This window comes from Acomys minous (genome assembly GCF_964271855.1).
Source record: "Acomys minous genome assembly, chromosome: 5".
Lineage (NCBI taxonomy): Eukaryota > Metazoa > Chordata > Mammalia > Rodentia > Muridae > Acomys > Acomys minous.
This window is the reverse complement of record NC_140494.1, coordinates 541659-567643: the sequence shown is the minus strand read 5'-3', so window position 1 is coordinate 567643 and position 25985 is coordinate 541659. Positions and strand designations below refer to the sequence as shown.

At 39.6% G+C, this 25985-nt stretch overlaps 1 protein-coding gene across 5 annotated transcripts in view; it reads right to left on the bottom strand.

The window, feature by feature from the left end:
* RYR2 (ryanodine receptor 2) overlaps window positions 1-25985 on the bottom strand; it is a 545494-nt gene that overhangs the window by 341096 nt on the left and 178413 nt on the right. For all 5 annotated transcript variants that reach the window (XM_084782769.1, XM_084782771.1, XM_084782772.1 and 2 more), the window contains exons 3-4: window positions 21606-21710; window positions 2189-2209 (exon numbers count right to left, since the gene is read on the bottom strand). In XM_084782769.1, coding sequence (XP_084638895.1) covers window positions 2189-2209; window positions 21606-21710 — 126 coding nt within the window. The remainder of the gene's footprint in view (window positions 1-2188; window positions 2210-21605; window positions 21711-25985) is intronic.

The window sequence follows — 25985 nt, the reverse complement described above, 5'->3', positions numbered from 1 at the left end:
TTCCAACTGCCTTTCCAGTATGTCTGTCACAGTAAAATTTCCAAGTTCAAATGGCCAGTGGGTAAGATTTAAATTACACAGAAAGAGGTCGAACAAAGTAGTCATGACAGTCTGGACTATGCTGATTCCATAGAGGCTGTTTCTAAACGAATGCACGTCTCAGCAAGAGTGTGTTAACTCCTGACTGCATGTTAACATTCAGGAACAAGAAGAGACTACCAAACTGGCCAGGGGCCAAACAAAGCCTGCGATGTTCAGTTCAATGGTGTTTCCACAGCCTTCTTATAACTAGTAAACAATTTCTAACATGAAAATCACAGCAGAGAGTCAATTTTAAGATGAGAAATTATTATGGAGAAAGAAGAAACATATGAGCTGGTGAAGCAGATGAAAAGCAAATGAGCACACAGAGCAATGACTGCAAATACTTTCAAACAGTGAGGGCTGGGTGAGTTTGTTTATATGTCTTTCTATATGTATTTCCCATAGTTGACTTTCAAAAGAATTAAGAGGGCTTGAGTGGATATTGAAGAATGCATCAGTCTTGATATAGCACAGAAATGCTGCAGTGGAAATGAAGGGCATAGATATACACAGAAACAGAGAAATGTTTTTAAATGCCAGGGAGGCGCCATCGCTGTGCTTAGAAACACAAGAGTCTGTAGCCCAAAAGTTAGAGCATCGATCAGAATTTTAACTCTTGTCATGGAGGAAGGTGTACAATTTTAAACTAGAGAGAGAGAGAGAGAGAGAGAGAGAGAGAGAGAGAGAGAGAGAGAGACCAGTAGTTTAAGATATGGTGTACTTAAATTTTCCTAAGACTACAATATGGAAGTACACAAAGACTTCCATATGGATGGACAACTTCCATATGGATGTCATCACCATGGAAACAGTAAGTTTCATCATTAGAAATTGCTCAGATAGGCTCTCGGAAAGGACACCTTAACCTGTTTCACTTCTTTGGCACTGTGCTCCAGACCCCTAGATTTGTGGGATGTCACCCATGCTGGTGTGGGCCTTGGGTCTTTTAGTCATTTCTGATCCTATAAGTAATCCAAATAAAACTCATTCCTTCACAAAAAAGAAAGAAAGAAAGAAAGAAAGAAAGAAAGAAAGAAAAAGAAGAAAGAAATTGCTCAGATATAAGTGGTTAAAGGAGGGTCAAAGGGAGGAAAAATGCAAACATTGATGTGGACACTTTGGAAGGCCTCTGAATGGTGTGTGTGGTGGGGGAGGAAAGGGAACGCCATACACTGTATTAAAAGAAGCAGATCCCAAGGGTTGAAAGAGCTGAGCCCCAAGACACAGACCAAAAGAATCAAGCCCAAAATAAGGCACGGATGGCGATGGTAAAATAGAGTAGCAACTTCAGTCTGTCTCAAGAGACTCCTATGAAGTTGAAAACAAGTTAAAGCAAAACACTGAGGGAAGTTGTCCTTTGTTTGTACCTGCAGACAAAGTGAGTGTAGATGAAAATCCTGCTGTGATTGATCTCCATGAAACCTTGAAGGGACCTGGATATTTTGGTGGATTGATCTAAACTGATCCTCGGCCCTTCTTTTTCTCCACCCTGTCAACCACACCTTATTTTCTTCTTTTTTTTCTTTCCTTACCAGTTTTTCCTAACAGATGAGGAAACAGTACCAATGCCATTGTACCAGGACACAAACTGCTAACAGTATGGACCTCAGATTTTGCCTCTGGACACCTATTACTACTCTTTCCATGTGGCAAAGCCATTTGCATTTCACCTTCATTTTTCAAGATCACACCAATACAGGAAAAGCCTTGAATTTATTCTATAATATCTGGAACAATACTAAGACTGCACTGCAGCATTTTTTAGATGGAACACTCACTTTTTTTTAACAGGACATATTGAATAGTAGTAACAAACCCTTCCTATGGCCAGAGACTCACCAGCATTTGTATAATTAAAGCAAATATATAAACCAATCTGGTTTGGGAGTAGAGAGTCCTTTGAGGGACCCTGAAGAAGGTGACAATAATTCAGAGACACAAAAGGTTCTAACTGGTGATGTGTAAAATGTATTCATTGTAGCCAAGCAGTTAGTTCAAACACTAAAAGAAGCTGTGCTAATAAGCAAAATTAAAAAGCTCAGAGGCAGCAGCTAGCATGCGCTTTTCAATCGCAAGTCCTTTGTAAATGCAGGAAAACACATACCCATTTTTCCACATCAACCTGCTGTGGAAGGAAAAAGCCAAAAGAAATTAAAAAATAAAAACAAAACAGAAGCTCCTAACAATGCTTCAGATGGCTGTCTTAAATCAACTGAAATGTGACCCCTGACCCAAAACCTACTTCCCACTTTAAAGAACACACAACAGTGTTCAAACTTTGCAGTATCAGTAATTCACCCAGTAAACAAAAGCAATCTCAGTTAACAAAGCAATCCCACAGGTATTGTGCTAAAAATGAAGCAGGTCCAGAAGACAGCCTTATGCACTTAAAGGGTGAGTGGAGCTGAGATAGAATTCCCAACCACCATCCACCATCTTGATGGTAAGGACCCATCCCCCCTCGCCCTGCTCCATTTAATTACAAAGAGCAGTAACAACCTGCAGACACAGTCCTCATGGTGCCTTCCCTTACAACATTGAAAGCAAAACTTCTCTTACCTCATTCTTTTGAGCATTACATAAAATTTCACAATGGGAAAAAAAGGCGTACTTTGTCAAGTAATTCTGACATGACACTCAGATTAATGTAAAGTGTTCTTATTAGCGAATGCATGGTATTCTAATCATAGGGCGACTCTCTAAAAATAAAAGAAGTGACATGAGTATTATACCTCCAGTGGGCAAAGAACAAAAGCAAAACCACGTGTTAACAGGATGCCTTTTAGAATGTTCTTGGGTCCCGTTATGAAGGGGCACACTCAGCTCTAAAAGGAAATCTCTACCACTCACCCTAGAACAGAATGCAGGATTTGTGTCCTGTGAAAACTGATGCTTACTTCATACTCTTCGTGCATGAATTAATTTAGCTCTCTTTCTCCTTAGAAAATGTCATCAATCAGATAAAAAGCTAAAGCCCTTTAAGAAGAAATCCAGGGTGTGGCTAAGTGTATCTCCATGTCTTGTAAGCAACATTTATTAAATGTTATAAAAAGGTATTAAGACTGAGCATGTGGCACAGTCCTTTAATTCCAGGACTCAGGAGGCAGAGGCAGGCAAGCTCAATGAGTCTGAGGCCATTCTGGTCTATGTAGTGAATTCCAGGCCAGCCAGAACTACATAGTGAGATCTTGGCTCCAAACAAACAAAAAATAGTAAATAGAAAGAAAAATCAACTAAAATGAAGCCCTTATGAATGCCAAAGATCTTTTAGCACAGAGCACCATGGCTGTCTAAGGGGTGTGTTTAGCCACCACTGGCTCCTGCTCTAAGACGACTCACTCCCTTGTACTTTAATTATTTGAGAAGAAACTTCTCATTGAACAGGAAGGCCTGGAGCTCATTACATGTGTTTGCTGTCATGTAAATTTTAAGTGTTCATTTGAAACATTGGACAATTCTAAAGGTGAATCCATTTCTTCAGATCTAGAGTAAATGGAAGCAAAAAGGCGAGAGGGAAAAACTCCAAAGTGCCATGAAAGTGAAAAGGGGTTCCCAGGTGGTAGGGGGATGGGAGGGGGAGAGAAAAACATGATAAGGAAATTTTGTTTGAAAACTGTCAGAACGAAACCCAGTTCTGGGCAAGCTAACAATGAAAGCAAAATGTGGCCCAGTTGTCACAGACTGTCCTGCCTCAAATAGACAAATCTTATATTTGTATTCTTACAAGAAAAAAAAATGTCTTGTTTTTAGAGACCGGGTTTTTCTGTGTAGCCTTGGCTGTCCTGGACTCGCTTTGTAGACCAGGCTGGCCTCGAACTCAGAGAGATCTGCCTGCCTCTGTCTCCCTGAGTGCTGGGATTACAGGAGTGTACCACCACACCCTGCTGAAAAAAAATATTTTTAAACAATTATTTCTTTGCATATTTATGAGGAAATTTTAATTGCTATATTTTAATAATATAAACAGTTATCAAAATTATGATGTCATCATGTTCACATTTAAATATCAGTCATTCACACAGCACGCAGGCTTATTATACACGCTAGAGCAAAGATAAACACTGTAGGATTTGTCAGAGACAGCCTTGGGACTCAAGCCATAGTTAAGTGCCATCAGCTACAGGAGTTTTACTAATTATACAGCAGGAGTTGGTGAGAACAATAGGACCCACCCTCTCTCCAAATACCCAGAGATGCTTAGCAACAGCAAGTGCTAGGCAATGAACCATCAGCTAGACACACAAGACAAGGACCACAGGGCTGTAAGCACACGTAAGCCAGCCAGAGAGATTTCATGACACAGCTCTCTTCAAAGTCAGCATGAGTCACTTTTTTACAATTCCTATAGATAATGGGTCAGAAAAAGTTTTTCATGGAACTAATAAAAAAATCATACATACAAAAGAAAAATCTCCAAAAACTCAATCAGTTTCATAAAAACATAGGTGAAAAATGAACATTTTTGTAAGACCTTATTATATGATTGTGTGGAGGATCATTGGTTTCTTTTCTCATTCTTATTGTTTTGTTTACTTTTTACACAGATTCTGTAGCTAAGGCTTAATTCCTTCTATAGCTGAAGGTGACCTTGAGTTTTTAATCCTCCTGCTCCACTTCCCAAGGGTTGAACCAAATCCAGGGCTTTGCACACACTGGGCAAGCATTCTAGCAACTGAGCTACAACCCTAGTCCCGGTCATGTGGAAGCTTAAAGAAATAATATTAATTCTATCATGTTATGAAGATAAATAATATTTGTAGCAGATTATACCAAATGCTTCACTTTATGAACACTCATAAAAAGAGCAACCTCATTTTTAAAATAATCCTCCCAAAATAATCCCTTACAAGAAATAGTCATTTAAATGTCAGCCTGATCTATCAGAAGACACAGTCTAACACAAAAATAACTTATGCTGAAATTATATCCTTAAATGAAAACAGATCCTGCATATACCACCGCTATTTTGCACTTATGTTTTAATTACAGATCAAAGCACAACAGTATGGAGAGTCCACACCCTTAACACTGTTTGCCTCGCTGCTTCCAGGGAGCGTCTATGGCCCGCCTGGTTGGAGATGGTGGTGTGTTGTTATTTCTCCCATTCAAACACCTCCTCCTTGAGGGAAGGATGAGGTTCTAAACACTCAGGAAGCTAGTGCAACTTACAAAACTTAGAAAGTCACATGACTGACACAGGCACTCACCACACAAAGGGTTAGGGTCTCCGGGAGCTTCCTGCAAATGGGGCACGTCTCCTGCGTGATGCACACTAACAGTTACTGTGACCGTTGTGGTCTTACACCAGTGGCTGATAGTAAGGTTTTCCTTATCATTGTACCTATTTTGACTTGATAAGTATGTAAACTCTATTGTCAGATTCAGACAAATGCGTCATCATTGTATTTGACTCACAAATTGACTGTGCCCTTACAATGAAATGTCCATCTTTATTTCCATACTGGCTGCCACCCCATTCCTTTTCAGGCAGTAATTTCACTACTCCAGCCACGCAGACACACTGTCCAGACCACTGATTTTATTTTTCCTGTAATTTAATGTGGCCAATAGCATGTATCTGTCAAGCAACAGACAAAGTAGGACTTGGTCCTCCTGTCTGTTCAGCCTCCTTAGCTCTATTCGTGAATTTAAACCAGAAAATTCTGTTCACTTACATTTAGCTTTATTGCTGCACTATATTTATCATGTTATTTTTATCGTTAAATTGTTTCTGAAATGTAACTTAGAGGGTTAGGGTTCTGTCTCAACAGAAGAGTGCCTGTCTACTAATGTGCACAGACCTTAGATTGAGTCTCCTCCTGTAACCCAGCAACTATACCCCAGAGAGTAGGAAGGAAAAATAGGGAAAGAGAAGAGAAAAGGAGGGGAGAGAAAAGAAGAAGGAGCAGAGAGGAGAGGAGGAGTGAGGAGAGGAGGGAAGGGGAGAAGCGAGGGGGAAAGATTGGAACAACTTACATTTCATAATTTGCCTGTGAAAGCACACAATCATCAGATGCATTTTGTCATATTTAGAGAGCAGAAGCCATCACCATAAACTAAATTCAGAACAGATTAAATCCCACTATGTCCTTATTTTTCTTCTCACTCTCCTTTTTTATGTTAGTCAAATTTTTTGTTTCATTTCCTCTGAAGGCTGCTGAGAACACTAGTATTTTCCATCCTAAAGGTTACTCAGGCATTGATGGTACCTAACACTCTAGTAAAATTAAGTAACTTTAGCATGTTCCATAAAGAGCAGTTTTATATCTTTACACTTTTTTGTGTTAACTTATGACTAATTCCAAGAGTGGGTATTTATTTATGATTTTTACTTATGTGCACAGGTGTGTACATGTATGAGTTTATGTGCACACATGTATGCAGATGCCTATAGCAGGTCCCTGTGTATGCTACTACACCAGTGCTGGGAATGAACTCACATCTCCTGCATGAGCAGCCACTTTTTTTTTTAATTATTTTTTTATTTTAAATTTATTCAGATTACAACTCAATTGTTATCCCATCACTTGTATCCTCTTGTTCCTCCCTCCCTCCCGCTTTCACCCTATTCCCCTCCCTGAGGTCTATGACAGAGGGGGACCTCCTCCCCCACTATATTGTCATAGGCTATCAAGTCTCATCCTGGTAGCCTGCTTATTCTTTCTCTGAGTACCACCAGGCCTCCCCACCAAGAGGAAGTAGTGAAAGATGGGGCACCAGAGTTCACGTCAGAGTCAGTCCCTACTCTCCACATAACTGTGGAGAATGTCCTGTCCATTGGCTAGATCAGAGTAGGGGTTCGATGTTTACTACTTGTATTGTCCTTGGTTAGTACAATAGTTTGAGCAGACCCCACTGGTCCCCGATCTACCCATCACGTTCTTCTTGTAGGTTTCCATGGCCCTCTGGGTCCTTCTATTTCCCCATCTCCTATATTTCTTGCATCTAGAGTCCTAGAGGGATGTCCTCACATCTATACCAATCTCCTGGTAAATGAAGACTTTCATGGGACATGCCTAGTGTCCAGTTATAAGTGAGTATATACCATGTGAGTCTTCCTGTTTCTGGGTTAACTCACTCAGTATGATTGTTTCTAGCTCCATCCATTTGTCCACAAGTTTCGGGATTTCCTTGTTTTTAAAAGTGTAAATGTACCACAGTTTCTTTATTCATTCTTCAACTGAGGGACATTTAGGCTGTTTCCAGGTTCTGGCTATTATGAATAAGGCTGCTATGAACATGGTTGAGCATTTGTCCTTGTTGTGTGGTGGATCATTTTTCTGGGTATCCAAGGAGTGGAATAGCTGGATCTTGAGGAAGCCCTATTCCAAATTTTCTGAGAGAGCACCAGATAGATTTCCAAAGCGGTTGTACAAGCTTGCATTGCCATCAGCAATGAAGGAGTGTTCCTTTTTCTCCACATCCTTGCCAGCATGTGGTGTCACTTGAATTTTTTGTCTTATCCATTCTCATGGGTGTAAGATGGAATCTCAGAGTTGTTTTGATTTGCATTTCTCTGATGACTAAAGATGTTGAACATTTCTTTAAGTATTTCTCAGCCATTTGATATTCCTCTGTTAAGAATTCTGTTTAGTTCTGAGCCCAATTTCTCAGTTGGGTTATTTGGTTTGGTGATGTTTAATTTCTTAAGTTCTTTATGTAATTTGCATATTAGTCCTTTGTCGGATGTAGGGTTGGTGAAGATCTTTTCTCAGTCTGAAGGTTGTCACTTTGTTCTGTTGACAGTGTCTCCTGCCTTACAGAAGTTTCTCAGCCTCACGAGGTCCCGTTTATTAATTGTTGACCTTAAGGCCTGGACTGTTGGTGTTCTGTTCAGGAAGTTGTCTCCTGTGCCAATATGTTCCAGGCTCTTCCCTGCTTTTTCTTTTAACCGATTTAGTGTCTCTGGTTTTATGCTGAGATCTTTAATCCACTTGGAATTGAGTTTTGTGCATGGTGACAAATATGGGTCTAATTGAATTGTTCTACATGTAGATATTCAGTTAGACCAGCACCATTTGTTAAAGATGCTATTCTTTTTACATTGAATAGATTTGGCTTCTTTGTCAAAAATCAAGTGATCATATGTGTGTGGATTCATTTCTGGGTCTTTGATTTGATTCCATTGATCAACCAGCCTATTGCTGTGCCAGTACCATGCTGTTTTAATTACTATTGCTCTATAGTACAGCTTGAGATTGGGTATGGAGATGCCTCCTGAGGATCTTTTATTGTATAGGATTGTTTTAGCTATTCTGGTTTTTTTGTTTTTCCATATGAAGTTGAGAATTGATCTATCAATGTCTTTAAAAGACTGTATAGATATTTTGATAGGGATTACATTGAATCTGTAAATTTATTTTGGTAAGATGGCCAATTTTACTATGTTAATTCTCCCAATCCACAAACAAGGGAGATTCCTCCATCTTCTGATATCATCTTCAATCTCTTTCTTCAGAGAGTTAAAGTTTTTTCAAACAAGTCCTTCACTTACTTGGTTAGAGTTACTCCTAGATATTTTATATTGCTTGTGGCTATCGTGAAGGGTGTAGTTATCCTAATTTCTTCCTCTGCATGTTTTTCATTTGCTTATAGGAAGGCTACTGACTTTTCTGAGTTAATTTTGTATCCAGTCAATTTGCTGAAGGTGTTTATCAGCTGTAGGAGTTCTCTGGTGGAATTTTGAGGGTCACTTATGCACACTATCATATCATCTGCAAATAGGGATAATTTGACTTCCTCCTTTCCCATTTGGATCCCCTTGATCTCCTTTTTTGTCTTACTGCTCTGGCTAGAACTTCAAGAACTATATTGAAGAGATATGGAGAAAGTGGGCATCCTTGTCTGGTCCCTGATTTTAGAGGAATTTCCTTGAGTATCTCTCCATTTAATTTGATGTTGGCTATTGGCTTGCTGTATATAGCCTTTATTATGTTTAGGTATGTACCTTGTATTCCCCATTTCTCCAAAACTTTAAATATGAATGAGTGTTGGATTTTGTCAAATGTCTTTTCTGCATCTAAGGAGATGATAATGTGGTTTTTTTCTTTCAGTTTGTTTATATGGTGGATTACATTGAAGGACTTCTGTACATTAAACCACCCCTGCATGCCTGGAATGAAGCCTGCCTGGTCAGGGTGAATGATATCTTTGATGTGTTCTTGTATTTGTTTTGAGAGTATTTTATTGAGTATTTGTGCTTCAATGTTCATAAGAGAAATTGGCCTGAAATTCTGTTTTATTGTTGTTGTTGTTGTTGTTGGATCTTTGTGGGGTTTATGTATCAACATGACTGTGGTTCATAGAAAGAATTTGGTAATGTTCCATCCATTTAGATCTTTTGGAGTAGCTTGAAGAGTATCAGTATTAGCTCTTCTTTGAAGGACTGGTATAATTTTGCCCTAGGCTTTTTTGGTTGGGAGACAATTAATGATTGCTTCTATTTCTATAGGAGAAATAGGACTATTTAATTTGTTTATCTCATCTTGATTCAATTTTGGCAAATGGAATTGATCAAGAAAATTGTCCATTTCTCTTAGATTTTCAAATTTTGTGGCATATATGCCTTTAAAGTAGGATCTTATGATTCTTTGTATTTCTTCAGTGTCAGTTGTTATGTCTCCCTTTTCATTTCTGCTTTTGCTGATTTGGATAGTGTCTCTCTGCCTTTTCATTAGTTTGGTTAACAGTTGGTCTATCTTGTTGATTTTATTAAAGAACCAGCTCCTGGTTTTGTTGATTTTTTGAATTGTTCTCTTTGTTTCTAATTTATTGACTTCAGCCCTGAGTTTGGTTTTTTCCACATGTCTACTCCCCTTCAGTGTTTCTGCTTCTTTTTTTCCTAGGGCTTCCAGATGGGTCATTAAGTTGCTTATGTGAGATGTTTCCAATTTATTTATAAAGGGACTTAGTGCTATGAATTTTCCTCTTAGCACCACTTTCAATGTGTCCCACAAATTTGGGTATGTTATTCCTTCATTTTCATTGAATTTCAGGAAGTTCTTAATTTCTTTCTTTATTTCTTCCCTGACCCAGGTGTCATTAAGTAGACAGTTGTTTAGTTTCCACGTATATGTAGGCTTTTTGTTATTTCTATTGTTGTTGAATCCAGCCTTAGACCATGGTTATCTGATAGGATACAAAGTATTATTTCAATCTTCTTGTATTTGTTGAGGCTTGCTTTGTGACCTACTATGTGATCAATTTTGGAGAAGGTTCCATGGGATGGCGAGAAGAAGGTATAATCTTTTTGTTTGGGTGAAAAGTTCTGTAAATATCTGTTAGATCCATCTCACACTTTAATAGTGGGAGACTTCAACACCTGACTTTCACTCAAGGATAGGTCTTTGAAACAGAAAGCCAAGAAATAACATCACTAACTGCAGCCACTATTCTTAACTCCTGAGCCAACTCTCATGCCCTGTAACACATATATTTTAAATTGCAAGTTTCTGGAAGTGTTAAGTGCATTTCATTGTATTTCTTTTCCTCAGGAATTCTGGCTCCACACCCCTAGCTACCTTGGAAATTTCCATTGTCTCTGAAACATATTCCTTATGTTAATTTAATACCTCTTATTAGAGTTAGTGAATTCTAAATTAGTCATTTTTAAGTATCAACATTTTAACATTTAAAATATATTTTTAAAAAAGTTTTGAGACTTTTAATATTTTTATCCCCAAAGTTATAATACTGGTCAACTTACTAGTGGCTTTTTCCCTTTCCAATTGTTTCCTGAAGAGTCTGACTCACATGAGGAAGAATGGAAACATTGCTTGGGTTTGTAAGTTTCTTTGCCAGTAAACTTGCTATGAATTATAAGTGGATTCTGAGATACCTAATATTTATTAAGTGACCAAACTGTCAGTGAACACAGAGCTAAAAAAGAAAACAAAACAAAAAACAAACAAACAAATACCAATCCAAACACTTACACAGGAACTTTAGTACTTAACACAGTTCAAGTTCAACATGAGCTTTTTCCCTGAAAGGAAAGACACTAATTCTTATTGCGACTCTGTTACTGGAAGCACAGCAGCAGGCTTTCCAGTGTACTTTCCTTAAACACTGGTCATAACAGTCACCAAGAAACCTTTCAATTTTCCATTTGCACTCATCTTTTTAAACAAATATATATGTGTGGGTATGTGCTTGTGAGTTCAGATGCTCAGCAAGGTCCAAAGGTCAGCTCTCCGTGAGCTGGAGTCATAGGTAGTTATAAGTGACATGGTGTGGATGCTGGGAACTGAACTGGGGGTCCTCTGGAAGGACTAGTACCATACGTTCTTAAGGGCTGAGCCATCTTCCCACACACTTTTCTTACTTTAGTATGTATTTTCTTTTTAAAATATATTAACTTTTATATGTATGGATGTTTTGCCTGTACATAGGTCTGTGTACCACATATGTGCTTGGTACCCACATACACCAGAAGTGGGGGATGGATCCCCAGAAACTGGAGTTACAGGTAGTCATTAGCCACCATGTGCATGCGAGGAACCAAACCTAGATTCTCTGCAAGAGCAGCCAGTGCTCTTAACTGCTGAGCCATCTCGAGCCCCTTAACACATAATTTCAAATGACAGAATTACAGAGTCTTCAGACCTCAAACTGAGGTCTCTGAAAAGTATTTCCAGGATAAGCCAAGTAATTTCAAAATGGAAAATGCAAAGCAGTAAATGAGGACACATGGACACAGCATTCTTATTAGGGAGATTATAAATGCTAAAGCCGTATCTGCCCATGAGAATGATGGCTGTGGTGTGTATTTTTAAACTGCATGAGACTGCAAAATTCTTTCTGCTGTCAGTTTGAGGAAAAAAAAATTTACCATAAATTTAATTAAGCAAATGAGGCCACAAAAGCAAGTCCAGTAATTTGTCAAATTACATACATTAGCCCAACTTTTCTTTCTACCCTGCTTTGTATAAGTGACCCACACACTTCCATTGTGTCAGATCTGTCAGTCATGACTCCAGTTACCTCAGGAGTCCTGGACCCTCACACGTGGCCTAATTCAGCAAAAAGGATTTATGGTTTTTATTCAGCAGCTTCTCTCCCCCCTGCCACCTTAAAGCTTAAAGTAGGCACAGAACATTGAGATCGCCTCAATTATTCCTCTTATAGAAGCAGGATCTTGACTTTATTGTTACTTAAATGATCTCTGAATTTTATCCAAATTCAGGGAAATATGCACACTTCAAGCTCAAAATTACCAACACTTCATCTCACAAGGCAGAGAGTATATCAAAGTGGCTCTTGCATAAGCCTTCATGTTAACAAATTCAAATAGCAGGTCCCTGAGTTAATAACAGGCAGCTGGCTGCTGGGTGAGCAGTTTATCAGAATTACTAAGCACAATTAAATGCTGCAAGGAATCTCATTTGAGACAATAAAAAACCAGGAAGAACATGAACAGTGGGTGGAAGGGAAAATGCAATCTCTTAGGACAGACTTCACTGGATGGTGATACATTTCTATAATATATCTATAATCATTGTTATATTATTATTCTATAAGTTATCTATAATCATTGTTATATTATCCTATAATGTATCTATAATCACTGTTATATTACTATTCTATAATGTATCTATAATCATTTTTATTTGGAGATATGATACAAGACCTAACTTGTATGGCAGAAGGCTTAACTTTCAATCTCAAACTTGGGACTGTGTATGAATTGAATGTGTTTTTAAAAACATGATAACCAACATAAAAGGAGAAAATCATCATGGATAATGATGGGTTTATTACTTAACTATGAGAAGAAATATCCTAAATGTTAGCCTTAAGGAAACTTCAAGGTTACCTGAACACTCCTAGACTTCATGAAAGAAATGCAGCCTTAAATTCCAGCTCTATACACTGTGAAGAAATGGTGTGTGAAGAGGGAAACATCAGTTTTAAAAATAACTCCAGCCCTCTTCCTTTTGGACTCAGGTCCTACACATGCTAGAGGCAGTTGTGTCATGGATCAGAAGATGACTCATGAACTCTCAGTCAACACTCACAAAGAATGCTCATGGGAGCTGGGTGTGGTGGTGCATGTCTTTGATCCCAGCACTGAGGAGGCAGAAGCAGGTAGCTCTCTGTGAGTTTGAGGCCAGCCTGTCTACCAAGTGAGTCCAGGACAGCCAAGGCTACACAAAGCAACCCTGTCTCAAAAACAAAACAAAACAAAACAAATAAAAAACCAAGGAGGAAGGAAGGAGGAAGGAAGGAAGGAAGGAAAAGAAAAGAAAACCAAGACCCTTGGGCACTCCAGGAGACCAGGACAAGTGCATGAGGAAGGATATGGGGACTTCAGATGTGTATGCCAGGCTCCACACAGCTATATGGCCTTGTAGGAATAAGAAATACCCCCAACCATACCCATATGTAACTGTCTAAAAACATAATTAAGATGAGGAACCAAACAAGCTCTAATTTTGGTTATCATGGTCCTGTAAATATTTCCAAAGAGCTGCCATCAGTCTGAGTAAGAATTAACTAGTAGCTACCAAATAAAGTCAAGAAACATAAAAGACACTGCTAACTGTCCCAGCCCCTCAGTACTATTCTAACAAAAGTCCTGTAAACTTATAAATTCTCTCTTCCTTAAAGAGTCTTTGGTTACTACCATAACTGGTTATCACAGCAACAGAAATGTAACTAATTCTGCAATAGATCATCACACAAATTTACCATGTTGCTCATTTGCTAGGAAACAGGTGTGTGTGTGTGTGTGTGTGTGTGTGTGTGTGTGTGTGTGTAGTAGTAAGCTCAAAAGAAATCTGAGAAAATGTCCAAATTGAATGATTCTAATCAAATCAAATAACCTGTACATTCAGGACTCATAATCAAAAACAGCCTATAACTCTGCCACTGTGATTAAATTACCCACTGATTAAATTGACCTCTTTATTGAGTTTGATGCTGGACCCTGTGAAGTACCTCAAACAAATGCAGACTCATGCACCCCTGCTCCTGAATATAAAGAAACCAAATATCTACAAATAAAAGATGCTCATTTCAACCATAGATGTCCACATTCTATACATGACAACAAAATAGGTGAGGTTCAGCAAATGTGTGCAGCTGGAGGGCCTTTAGAAAATTATAATCCCATTTATTTTAAATGCCAATTTCAATTTTGTATGTGAAGGGAAAAATATGTTCACATACACAATCTTTAGGCACAATAGTGAATGACACATCCATTAGGAAAATTTCAAATTACTGGCATCCTGGCCTCCTCTGAAGTGACTGTCTTTAGTTTTACTTGAGAGGATGATCAAGAAAACAGACGTAAGCAGAAGCCAGCCACTCAAGACAGTGTAAGTTGTAATAGACATTTGAGAATAGCAATTTCTCATACAGAGAGGCAGTGATAGCATACTGCCTATGGCATAAAAGCATGAATCCGTCAAGCATTTCAGATGTGAGAGCAGAGGTCACTCTGGGTATTAGGAGCTGCCCCTTGCGTTCTGAAGTACAAATAAAAACACTGACTGACTAGGATGGCCACCATTAATTGTCAGCTTGGCCAGATCTGGAATTGTCTCCTAGATCAACACTAAAGGGTTATGGAGACATTTGGCCATGAGTAGGGTGGGGTTATCTTAACTAGATTAAACTGAGGTGGGAAAACTCGCCCATCATGGGTGTCACCATTCCCACGGCTTAAGACCTGGACTGAATAAGAACATGAGCTGAACACTAGCACTCACCATTCTTTGACTCCCAGTTGTGTATATAACATGACCACCCACCTTTCCTGCCACTATACCTTCCCCACCATGGGACTCAGTACCATAGACGGAGTCAAAATAGACCATTCCTCCTTTAGGGTGCTTTTGTCTGGTGTCTTTAGATGCTAACGAGAAATTTAACTAGCATGCCTGCTTACACCGACCTCTCCTCCGGCTTTCAAGAACTAATAAAATATATGAGTTCCAGGAATGTGAGATGAGAATCAATGCTTTAAGCCACTACATTACAGTGACGGTCACTTGTTTTAAGAGACAGAGGAAACTACAGCTAAAACTACAGCACAGCTAAAGAGATATTCTCTGTGCTGAATGAAGGTAATGATTCAGATGGTTTTATATTTAGCCCACAGTTTATAGTTGCTTTCTTCTGGGGGGGGAGGGTATGCAGACAAAGCTATGCAGCCCTACTCAACAGGGAAATCATAACACTGATGTGAACGCAACCAGGATGCCTGTCCTGTGATGAGTGAGTGTGATGTCTGTCATAGTACTGTCTCACAACTCCATGAGGGCAGTACTATTATTTTGATTCATGTTTTAAATAAGGATATTATAGGTAGGGAGCTGGCTCATTGGCATACCTCACTCTACCAGGGTTTGGACTTGGGGAGTGTGCTGTATAATCTCAGTACATGGCCACTACAAGATGCAGCATCAGACTCCCCGAATTTCACCTTTTGCTCTTGCGCAGGTACAAGATCATTTTTTAAAATGTAGTTACTTGTTTGAAATCAATGCCTCTAGGCTCAGTGCATGTACTCATAAAAACTCATTTTTTGGTGCTTTGATGTTTGAAAAGTATGTTTTTAGAAATCATGTACCAGCGAGTTTAGCTAGTAGCTTCTTGATGCACTTTTGAGTGTTCTCAGAGCGCGTGTTTCAAAGAGAGGAAATTTTGTGAGACTAACAAGTATATTAGTACCTCACAGTCTACAACTCTTAGTTCTCACAAAAAACACAGAGCTGACTTCTGCCTGCTATCTCTACAAACATTCAAGCCACTGGGTAGCCCTGTCCCTTTTATTAGACATCAAAGCTATTTAGAAACAAGCCGTATTCTTACAGCTTCACATAAAATAACAAACTATTTTAGTAAATGGAACCATTTAAGTCACTTTAAGAATACCTCTGAATGCTGGCCTGATGGCGCATGCCATTAATTCCAGCACTCAGGAGGCAGAGGCAGGTATATCACTGAGTTCAAAGCCAGCCTGGTCTACAAAATGAGTCCAGGACAGCCAAGGCTACACAGAGAAACCCTGTCTCGGAAAAAAAGAAAGAAAGAAAGAAAGAAAGAAAGAAAGAAAGAAAGAAAGGAAGGAAGGAAGGAAGAAAGACCTCTGAACAAGATGTGGTAGCTCTTGACTGAAACTTTAACACCTCTGAGTCTAAGGCAGGAGGATTTCTGAGTGTCTGCTATACTAAGTGAGGTGGGTTTTTTTCCCTCAGAAAATAAATAATACTGTTGAAAACATCATGTATTCTCACCCTGGAAGTTCCATTTTCTGCCTCAATTCTAAAGAATAGCCTAATAAGAACAAATGATTCCTGGGAACAGATTGAAATGATCTCATGTGAACAGTGAGCTTAAAACTTAAGGGAAAATTCAAAATAATATGAAATCCTACACATATGTAACACACTCCTCACAGGAGCACTGCAGTTGTTTTTCTGACCCTGAAATCATAGAACCATTGATGACAAAACTCACATGAGTTATCACTGGAGCCATGGAGACTTTATATGACATAGCTTATTTCACCAGTGTTTAGAAAGTTGGCATTAAATAAATGGATGGATGGAATTCAATGCACTCAAGATTCAACTTGATATTATCTCTTCATAACATTTTATCATATCCTAAATTCTATTTGCTTTAAAAGCACCACTCATAATCTATAGTAAACCACTAAGATCCACGGTGAGATACACCTACCATAAATTAAAATCAATAAGTAACACAAATGCCAACATACTTCTACATCTGAGAACAAGCTATATGGGCAAGCTCTAGTTAATTTTAATCACATCTTCCTGGATTAAGCTAAACTTGCTTTTCAGTATCTAATTTTAATTGTTGTTGAGAGCTTCATACATGAATAATGCCTCTACCTCACTCCTCCAGCTCTTGCCACGTTCCCTCCCTCCCAACTCATGACCTCTTCTTCTTTAATTACTACTGTTACATGCATATATGTAAATATGCACATGTGTATATACCACCTACCTAATTCATGTAGCATTGCTGATAACAGATACAGGGCTGATCACTTGAAGTTGGACAAGCTATGTGGGAGCTGGTCCCTTAAACAACATCAACTCTCCCTTTGTTAGCAGCCATTGGTCACCTGTAGCTTTTCACCTAGAGTGAAACCTTGCTGACTATCCCCTGCCAAGCTTGCCGTGTCAACTGGTGTTGTCACTATGTTGGTCTTGTTCAACCATATGCTTAGGATTTCATGGGTGCAGTTTCTCTGCAATGTCTTGGACACACATCCAGCAGCAGATATCCTAGGCCTCTGGCTCTTATCTCTGCAACTCTCCCCTACATTTAAGGCTCAGAGAAAACACTATAGTACCCTTAGTATTCCAAAGAGCAGTCAAATAGGTATAACCCAATGTCAAAAGGGACAAGGTTCCACAGTGTCCCAGGAGCTACCAGACCAAAAGTCAGAAATGACAGGCAATGTAAAGTATTTCTTTTTTTAAAATACATGCTCCTAATAGGTCATACTAGTTGTGTATTGCAGTTATGGCATCAAAAGAGAAACCTTCACAACTAATGATTAGTACTACAAACATTAGTTTAGAAAGAAGTTTCAATAAATCTCTTGACCAAGCTCTTTCCACTATCCTGCATCACTGTTCACTTGGCAGACATGCCTGCAGACACAGAATAATTAGATTCAAGTATGTGTTTAAAAATAAAATCATGTAAAGAGAAGTGTATGCCAAATATTTTTGGTAAGTTAACCAAGATAAAAACTTGCAGCAAGGGCAAAAGTTAAACAAAGGGTTAAACTTTCTGAAACCAGGACAGCAAGTGCTGTCACTGTGCTCTAATATGGTGACTCCATCATTAAACTGCTCAACTCTGTGTGGCAAGCCTAGTTGGGATATTGGTGCAGGAAGGGGATGTGGAATTACTCAAGATTCCATAAAGGAAGGAAGCCATGAAAATCAGAGAAAACACAGTCAGGAATGAGTTCCAGGACAACCAGGTGAGTTGCTCATGTGTGAAAATAAAGTAATGGATATGAATAGCTTGTTTATAGATAGGATATCACATTGTAGGCCAGGCTTTCTTAGAATTCACTATGTGGCCCCAGTCTGGGTTCAAACTCACGGCAATCCCTCCACCACAGCCTTCTAAGTGCTAGGATTACAGGTGTGAGCCACCACACGTGACTTAGAAGCTACATTGAAGGGAGTGCTAACTCTCCCACACCCAGCATCATCTGATCAGTACTCAAACTTGGTGATGAAGACTTGCCTTCCCTCTGAGCAGAGGACAGAGCTAAGACATGGCAGTGCTGGGGCTCTCAAGCTGCTCCTCAGAATACTGTGCAAGAGCAACACCCACAAGAAGACTTGAGCAACGCACACTTGTGGGTTCAGAGAACTAAGATTCACAGCAAATCTGGGACTCACAGAAGAAAGAGAAGTAAAGATGTGAGTGATTGTAGATGTCATGAAAAAAATGGGGCAAGATGCACTGGGCACAGTACAGCAGGTGCATCACCTGCAGCCTCGCTGGGCTCTCTCTATGCTCAACATAGGAGGGCATCTGAGAGCAGCTGGCTGTATCCCTTTGTTGTCATGAGGCTCTGAATAACAAATAACTAAATGAAATTCAATGGAAAGTTAGGTGTAGCTCAGATCTATCTCTGTTTTATCATGCACTGGACACTTTCATCACTTTGGATAAAATGATCAATGCTTTTGGTTTAGAGAGGTGCCATGTGACCAGGAAGAGAGGATTCGCATGTGTGCCGAGGGCAGGAGAACTGGTTCCTACAGGCCAGCAGCACCTTCCCATGGCACGTCCTAGCCATGAGCTGTTGGGAAATAGTCACTACCCAAGAGGGCTTCCTAACCTAGACCTTCCGAAGGTCCGTCATGATACGCCCCAAACTGTTCACAATACCCCACATCCTGTATAGGAACGTGGTTCTCATCCTAATGCCACAACCCTTTCATACAGTTCCTCTTGTTACAAATGGTGACTCCAAACATAAGATTATTTTCATCTCTACTTCATAACTATAAATTTGCTGCTGTTATGAATCATAATGAATCTGTATTTTTCTTTTTGTTGTTATTGTTTGGGGGGGATTTTTCAAGACAGGGTCTCTCTGTGTTAGCCTTGGCTGTCCTGGACTCACTTTGTAGACCAGACTGGCCTTGAACTCACAGTGATCCATCTGCCTTTGCCTCCCAACTGCTGGGATTAAAGGCATGCGCCACCACACCTGGCTGAATCTGTATTTTCTAATGATGTCCCCTGGGAAAGGGTCATTTGATTCCCAAAAGGGGCCATGGCTTGCAAGTTGAGAACCACTGCTATAGGTGACTCCCACTAATCTCCATCCTATTTAGTGGCTACAGCAACCCTGGGGGGCTTTTGAAAAATGCTGATCCAACTCCTCACATGGATGTCTAGTCTATCTGTAGTGGAAATATTCTAGTTAGAGAAAATTTCAGACCTAAATTCAATGAAGTAAGAGCATTGAAGAGAGGGTCCAGAGTTCTAGCAATAAAACGTTAAAAGCACACATCCCTAAATAGTATTTTAAATTGCTTCCTCTGGGCACAGGATACTCAGAGCTCACCTAGTTCAAACTCACAGATTCGGTGCTTTCCAAAGTTAAGTTAAGGAAAAGCAGCAGCTTTGCAGTATAAAAAATTTTATTTAGGGCAACTGAGGTAAACCAGAATTCACCACAATGGGGAATGCAACAATGCAAGCAAAAGCAAATGGCTCTTTAGGGGCTTTTTGTTTGGTAAAGACAGACTCAAATTTCAGAATTGGTATGTTTCTGTGATGTTCAAAAGCCACAATGCCAGATAGAAACCACTGTTTCAACAGAAAATTAAACCTTTTCATAACTTCACTCTAAGAGAATGAAACTCCTTGTTAAAGGAAATATAAATTCTAAGAGAAACTTCAAAGCTGTTGATATAGGAAGTTTGTATTTGGTACTCACCACAAGTGATTTTAAGAAAACATAGTGCATGTACCATATTTGAGGGTGGGTAAACCAGCTTTCTGTATAATGGTGAATAAAAAATGACTATTCTCTTCTACACTTGGTCATTACGTTAAAACTTTTTCCTCTTCAACATACTCATTTTATTTTCTCTGGATCTACAACTTGTAGTGGAATTGCTGGGTCCTGTGACAATTCTAACTTTTTAGGTGCCTTCAAACTGTCTCCCATGTTCATTACAAAACTTTCAGTCCTGCCAACACTATGCAAGCAGAGTCCCTCACAGAATTTCTTAAGATTTCATTCCAATACTGTGAGATAGAAACCTGTGCTCCAACTTGCACCTAAAAAACAAAAACAAAAACCTAAGAAACAGGATTATTCTTGAAAGACTTTAGTTTTGTTTTCCCTTTTATTTTCAAAGAATTTCAGACAAATAGAGAACTTTCAGGAAAAATACAATAACCATAAACGGTTTGTCCAGATTGGTCACATATACACCTCATATGTGAAATTTTGATCTAGAATTGATAAGAAAACCAACTAAAGTTTTAAAATGTGTTTGAAAACCTTAAAGATAAAAAGTAAATATTGTAGCATAGCCAATGAGTCACCATATGAAACATTATGACAATATTTTTTATCTATTTATGTAAACTGAAAAAAAAGGCTCAACAAAAATAACACATAGCCAATAATGGCTAAAGAAAAGTCCCAGTTGAACTCCTGGAAACAAATAGTTTATTAGACTATGAAGCACTGTGCTAACTGGGTGGCCATTTATCCTCCTGGTTACCTGAAAACTTTAATGAGCTGATTAAGAGCAGGTAATACCCAAAAAAGCAGTAGTCCTGTGTCTCCTGAAAATAAAGATAATTAAAACAACCCAATGGGATTTCAAGGAAAAATGTCAGCATTAGGAGACAGAATAGGAATTTTAATTTTCAGAAGATGGTTTGCTGTTTTCAAAACTACAATTTGCTGAAGCTGTACTGCTATGGTTTTGTTATTTAAAACACAGAATGGTGCCATGAAATTTGCATTAGTTACAAAATGCTTAGAGCATATTACTTGGGAAAAGGCATTTGAAGATAACACAAAGCTCAGTGACAATCAGGCATAAAGCTAGAAGTCAAACTGTGACGTGGGGACTTATAAGGAGATACACAAACCATACACATAAGCATGAAGTAGATGGGCGCTAGGAAATATACGTGTGTGAGTGTGCGTGTGTGAGTGTGTGTGTGTGTGAGTGTGTGTGTGTATGTGTGAGTGTATGGGTGTGTCCGCATGTGTGAGTGTGTGTACATGTGAGTGTATGTGTGTGTATGTGTGTGAGTGTGTGTATGTGTGTGTGTGAGTATGTGTGTGTGTGAGTGTGTGTATGACACCCTAAGCCTGTTAGATAAAGTAGAAGGTCAAATGTAAGGAAGCTACATGAAGAAGCCACTGGCGTCACACAACAACAACAACAACAACAACAAAAATCCAGGCAGGCAAACATTCACACACAGCTAAGTTCAGTTAAAAACAATCACAGAAAGTGGGTACTTACCCCTTCTGACTTCTCCACCGTGTTGGCCAGCATTTCCTGCAGAGCCCGTACGGACAGGGACTGCTCCAGCACGAAGGTGCATATGGACAGGTCCGGGGGGACATTCTATGTGGAGAGAGGAAGAGCCATCAGAGGGACATGCGGCCAGGTGAACTTCTAAAGCTCCATTTCGCTTCCCACCTGTCACCTCTCACCACCTTCTTCCCATGTAGCATGCATTGTGCTCATGGTTCATAGTTAATGCCTTATTATGTGCCTGTGAACGTATGCTTTCATGTGCTTATGTGTGTGCTGGTGCAGGAGTATGTATGTGTACATACATGTGCAGGTCAGAGGCCAACAGTGTCATTCCATAGATGCTGTTCACTTCTTAAATACTTATTTTTAAATAAAATCACTTTAAAATTATTTATTTTTATTTTATTTTATCTACATCGGTGTTCTGCTTCCATGTTCATCTGTATGAGAGTGTCAGATCCCCTGGAATTATACACAATTGTAAACTGCTATGCGGGTGGTGGGATTTGAAGTTGGATCCTTTGGAAGAGCAGTCAGGGCTTTTAACCACTGAGCCATCTCTCAGCCCCAAAATCACTTTATTTTAAAAATAAAATAGCCATTTTAAATAAAATATCTATATTTTTAAATAAAATTATTTTACTCTAATAAACTTTCATATAAAAACATGACACAGCTGGTTTAAGGTAGCAGCTCAAACAAGCACTTGACAGTCCCAACTCTATATACCCAGGGAACTTCTATACAATTAGAGTGCTCATTACAAAGCCATGGAAAAGCGAATAAACAGTTTTAAATGACAACAACAATAACAAAATAAACCATGGAACTTCTCTTAGGGTTTCACATTGTCACTATTGATTATTTATTTTTGTCTTTTTTTATTTTGTAATAGTTCTTGATATTTTTATATAGAAAGTTGAATTCACTTATTCCATCATGTAAAAAGAAAAAGATTATGATAAAGTTAATAGTAGAAAAATAATCAGCTTTGATCCTTTAAAGATTTAATTATATATGTATATGTATATGTATATGTATACATACACACACACAAACGTGTGTGTGTGTGTGTGTGTGTGTGTGTGTGTGTATGTGTGTGTGTGTGTGTGTGTGTTTTGCCTGCACCTATGCATGTATATCACATGTGGGCCCAGTGTCCTCAGAGGTCAGAAAAGGACATTTGATCCCCTGGAACTGGGACTAAGAATGTTTGTTAACTGCCACATGTATGCTGGGAGCCAAGCCAGGTTGTCTGCAAAAGCGGTCAATAGTCACTGACACAGGCCTTTTCTTGGGTATAAGATAAACATTTATATTCCTGTAGCTGGATTCATAGTTTACCTCCAACTTGTGACATGGAGATTTGACTCCTGTCTGCATGTAAGGGTGTACTGTATTTTTCCATGTTATTTTTATTTACAGGTATGTTTCTTCATCTGTTTCCAGAAAGCTAAATGCACGTCTATAAGAATGCATGAAGTTTTAACTCTGCCAGTGGCTTTGTCTCATTTTGTTTAGGAATCCCAGGTCCCCATCAAGAAGGCAAACAAGTTAGTTTAATATTTATACCTCCTTTCAGTATGCTTCAAGCCACCTTCTGGGCAACATGGAGGCAGCTCAAAAAATGTGCTTTAGAAATGTATGCTGCTTTCAATCTTGATATCTTGACAGCAAAGAGAAAAGAAAGGACTTGGATTTCAATTCTGAGGTGAAAGTCACATGGAAAGACTCCTGAGCTCCCTATCCGTGGCCTGAAAGAACACTCCACTGAGACTCGAGTTTTAAAAAATCTGTCTTCCAGGGGGAAAAATCCCCAATACAATATAATTTAATCTCTCCCATTTAAGGGAAGCCTACATTCTCCTGAAGGCGCAAATGAAGAGAGTGGCTGCTGCCTGGCCGGGCCATAGGAAGAACCCCATGGCACACTTGAAGGCAGACCAGATGGCCTGTGGCTGAGGCAGGCTCATCAGCACTTGGCCACCCATCTGCTGAGCAGCTTTTGGCAAAGTACTGTGACCACTGAGGGTTAGCCCCTCCCTGCACCAGAGGAACATCAGCGTGGCACAATCGAGTTGCTGCTGCTAATGTACTGACTGGACACAGGGACCCGGCATGATTTCACCCACCAGCTGGCGAGCCGTTGTTCTGATGCTTATATTTTCCCTTGGTGACAGTACAACTCTGGTCTCATGACCAGTGACCTTTCCTACACACTGTGAGAGGGAAATATCAGCCAGAATACACAACAAAACTCAGTACATGTTTTTCTCTTCCCATGGCTTTAAAAACCTTAGTCATAATACTATACCGTATTGCTGGCCTGGAAATGCTATTTCAAGGTTTTCACTTTTCCATGGAAGTTCATCATTCCAGGTCTTTTTAAAGTCTTTGTTTTTATTGTGTGGTAAGTATATATGTCAGTGTGTGTGTGTATGTGTGTGTGTGAGGCTATATGGAGCCAGAGGCTGATGTCCTCTGGATATCTTTCTCCATCACTTTCTCTAATACTCTTTGAGTCGGGATCTCTCCTTGAGCTCACAGAATGATACTAGACTGCTGGCCCATGAGCTGTGATCCTTGGTCTCAGAACTTCACACCAGGATTACACATACTGGCCACAGCACCTGAATGTTTGACGGGGGCTGGGCATCTGAACTCTGGCCTACGCATTTGCACAGCAAAGACTTTGTCCACTGAGCCACCTCCCCAGTTCCCTTTTATCCTACCATTTTCCCCTCTACTCACATCCACAGAAGTTAATATGAGGCACCCTGGCAAAGCAGAGATTGTTCCTGTGTCAATGAATTCTGCGTGTCACCTCTTTGAAAGACAAGGGTAAATGTTTGCTAATTAATGAAGCTGGTACACCTGGGTATCCCCAGGTATTGATTCAGAAAAGCTGGAGGCACTGAGCTTGGCATTCTGAACTACAATAGGGTCCAGGTAGGAGAAGGTATTAGTAGGTTTAAATGAGGGATGATTAGCAGGACATTGCCACTTCAAAGGCCACAGCTGTGCCAATTTAGCACTTAATTATGAAAATCTCCTGTGAATTAGTGGAGGTTCAAAGGGTTTCTACTCCTCAACATCCATAGTTTATTAATGCAACACTTCAAGGTGCTACAGAACCATGTTTGAGTCCATAATACAACCTAATAGTACATGGTTTTGTTTTGTTTTTAAATACCAAAGACCCGCTGTGCCCATGCAAAACTAGAAGGACGCCTGTATGTCACATTCCTTCTCGCATGCCTCTCTCTTTCTCTCTTTAATACTGCAACATGTCAACTCTGTTCACATGCATCTTGAGTGGCAGTCATTACTAATTAGTATCCATGAAATTGTGAAAAGCCACCCCGTTCATGCAACCAGAGAAGAGGCTGCTCCCACTAAAGAGGTGTAACGCACAGGGGACGGGGATGGGACTCAGTTGGGAGGATCCTTGCCTAGCCTCCACTAAGTCCTGGGTTCAGTGGCTTCAATTGGTAGCAAAAACCAAGCAATACTATACTTGGAGTATACTATACAACCCTATAACCCCAGCACTGGAGTAGTGGAGGCTGAAGGTCGAAAGTTCAAAATCATACCTCAGCAACGTAATGAGTTCAAGGTGAGCCTGAGCTACATGAGACCCTGTCCTACAAAATGAGAAGAATAATACATCAGGCCTCTTGAAGTTATCAAAGTAGCATATGTGAACACCCAGGCACCCCATGTAGCCCCTTGCTTCTAACACTGCCAAGGCCAGCCCACTGCAAGCAAGTCGATTTCTGCCCTATAAAATGTGAAGTGGTAATGATTTTATAAGGGCTTTTTTAAAACCTATGTGCAAACTGTATGAGCATATGTTATGTGTGTGCAATTGCCCTTGGAGGCCACAAGACAGCACCAGATCTCCTGCAGCTGGAGTTATGGGTAGTTGTGACCCACTCCACCTGCATGCTGGGAACTTTTGTAAAGGACATGTGCTCTCTACAAGAGTAGTGTGCGCTCTTAACCACAATTTCCTCAGGAGTTACCACCAATCTGTTCTTGACTCATGGTGTGTGGGGACACTTATCAGGCAGAGCTGAGTCTCTCCAGTCCTAATACTCAACACCTTTTGGTGCCTGTGCTATTTTTGCCATCTCTCCATCCCCACCCTATTATTTATGATCTCAAATAGGAGTGCTATTTACAACCATTCAGACACTAGGTATGACCCACATACTTGCTGTACATAAAATCTATAATTTCCAGTCACTTACATGGACATTAGAAAGCTGATCTGAGAAGGGGATCAAGGTGAAGAAATCTATTACTAAAATGTTAAAGAGTTGGTGAGATGGCTCAGCAGATAAAGGCTGAGCCCACCAA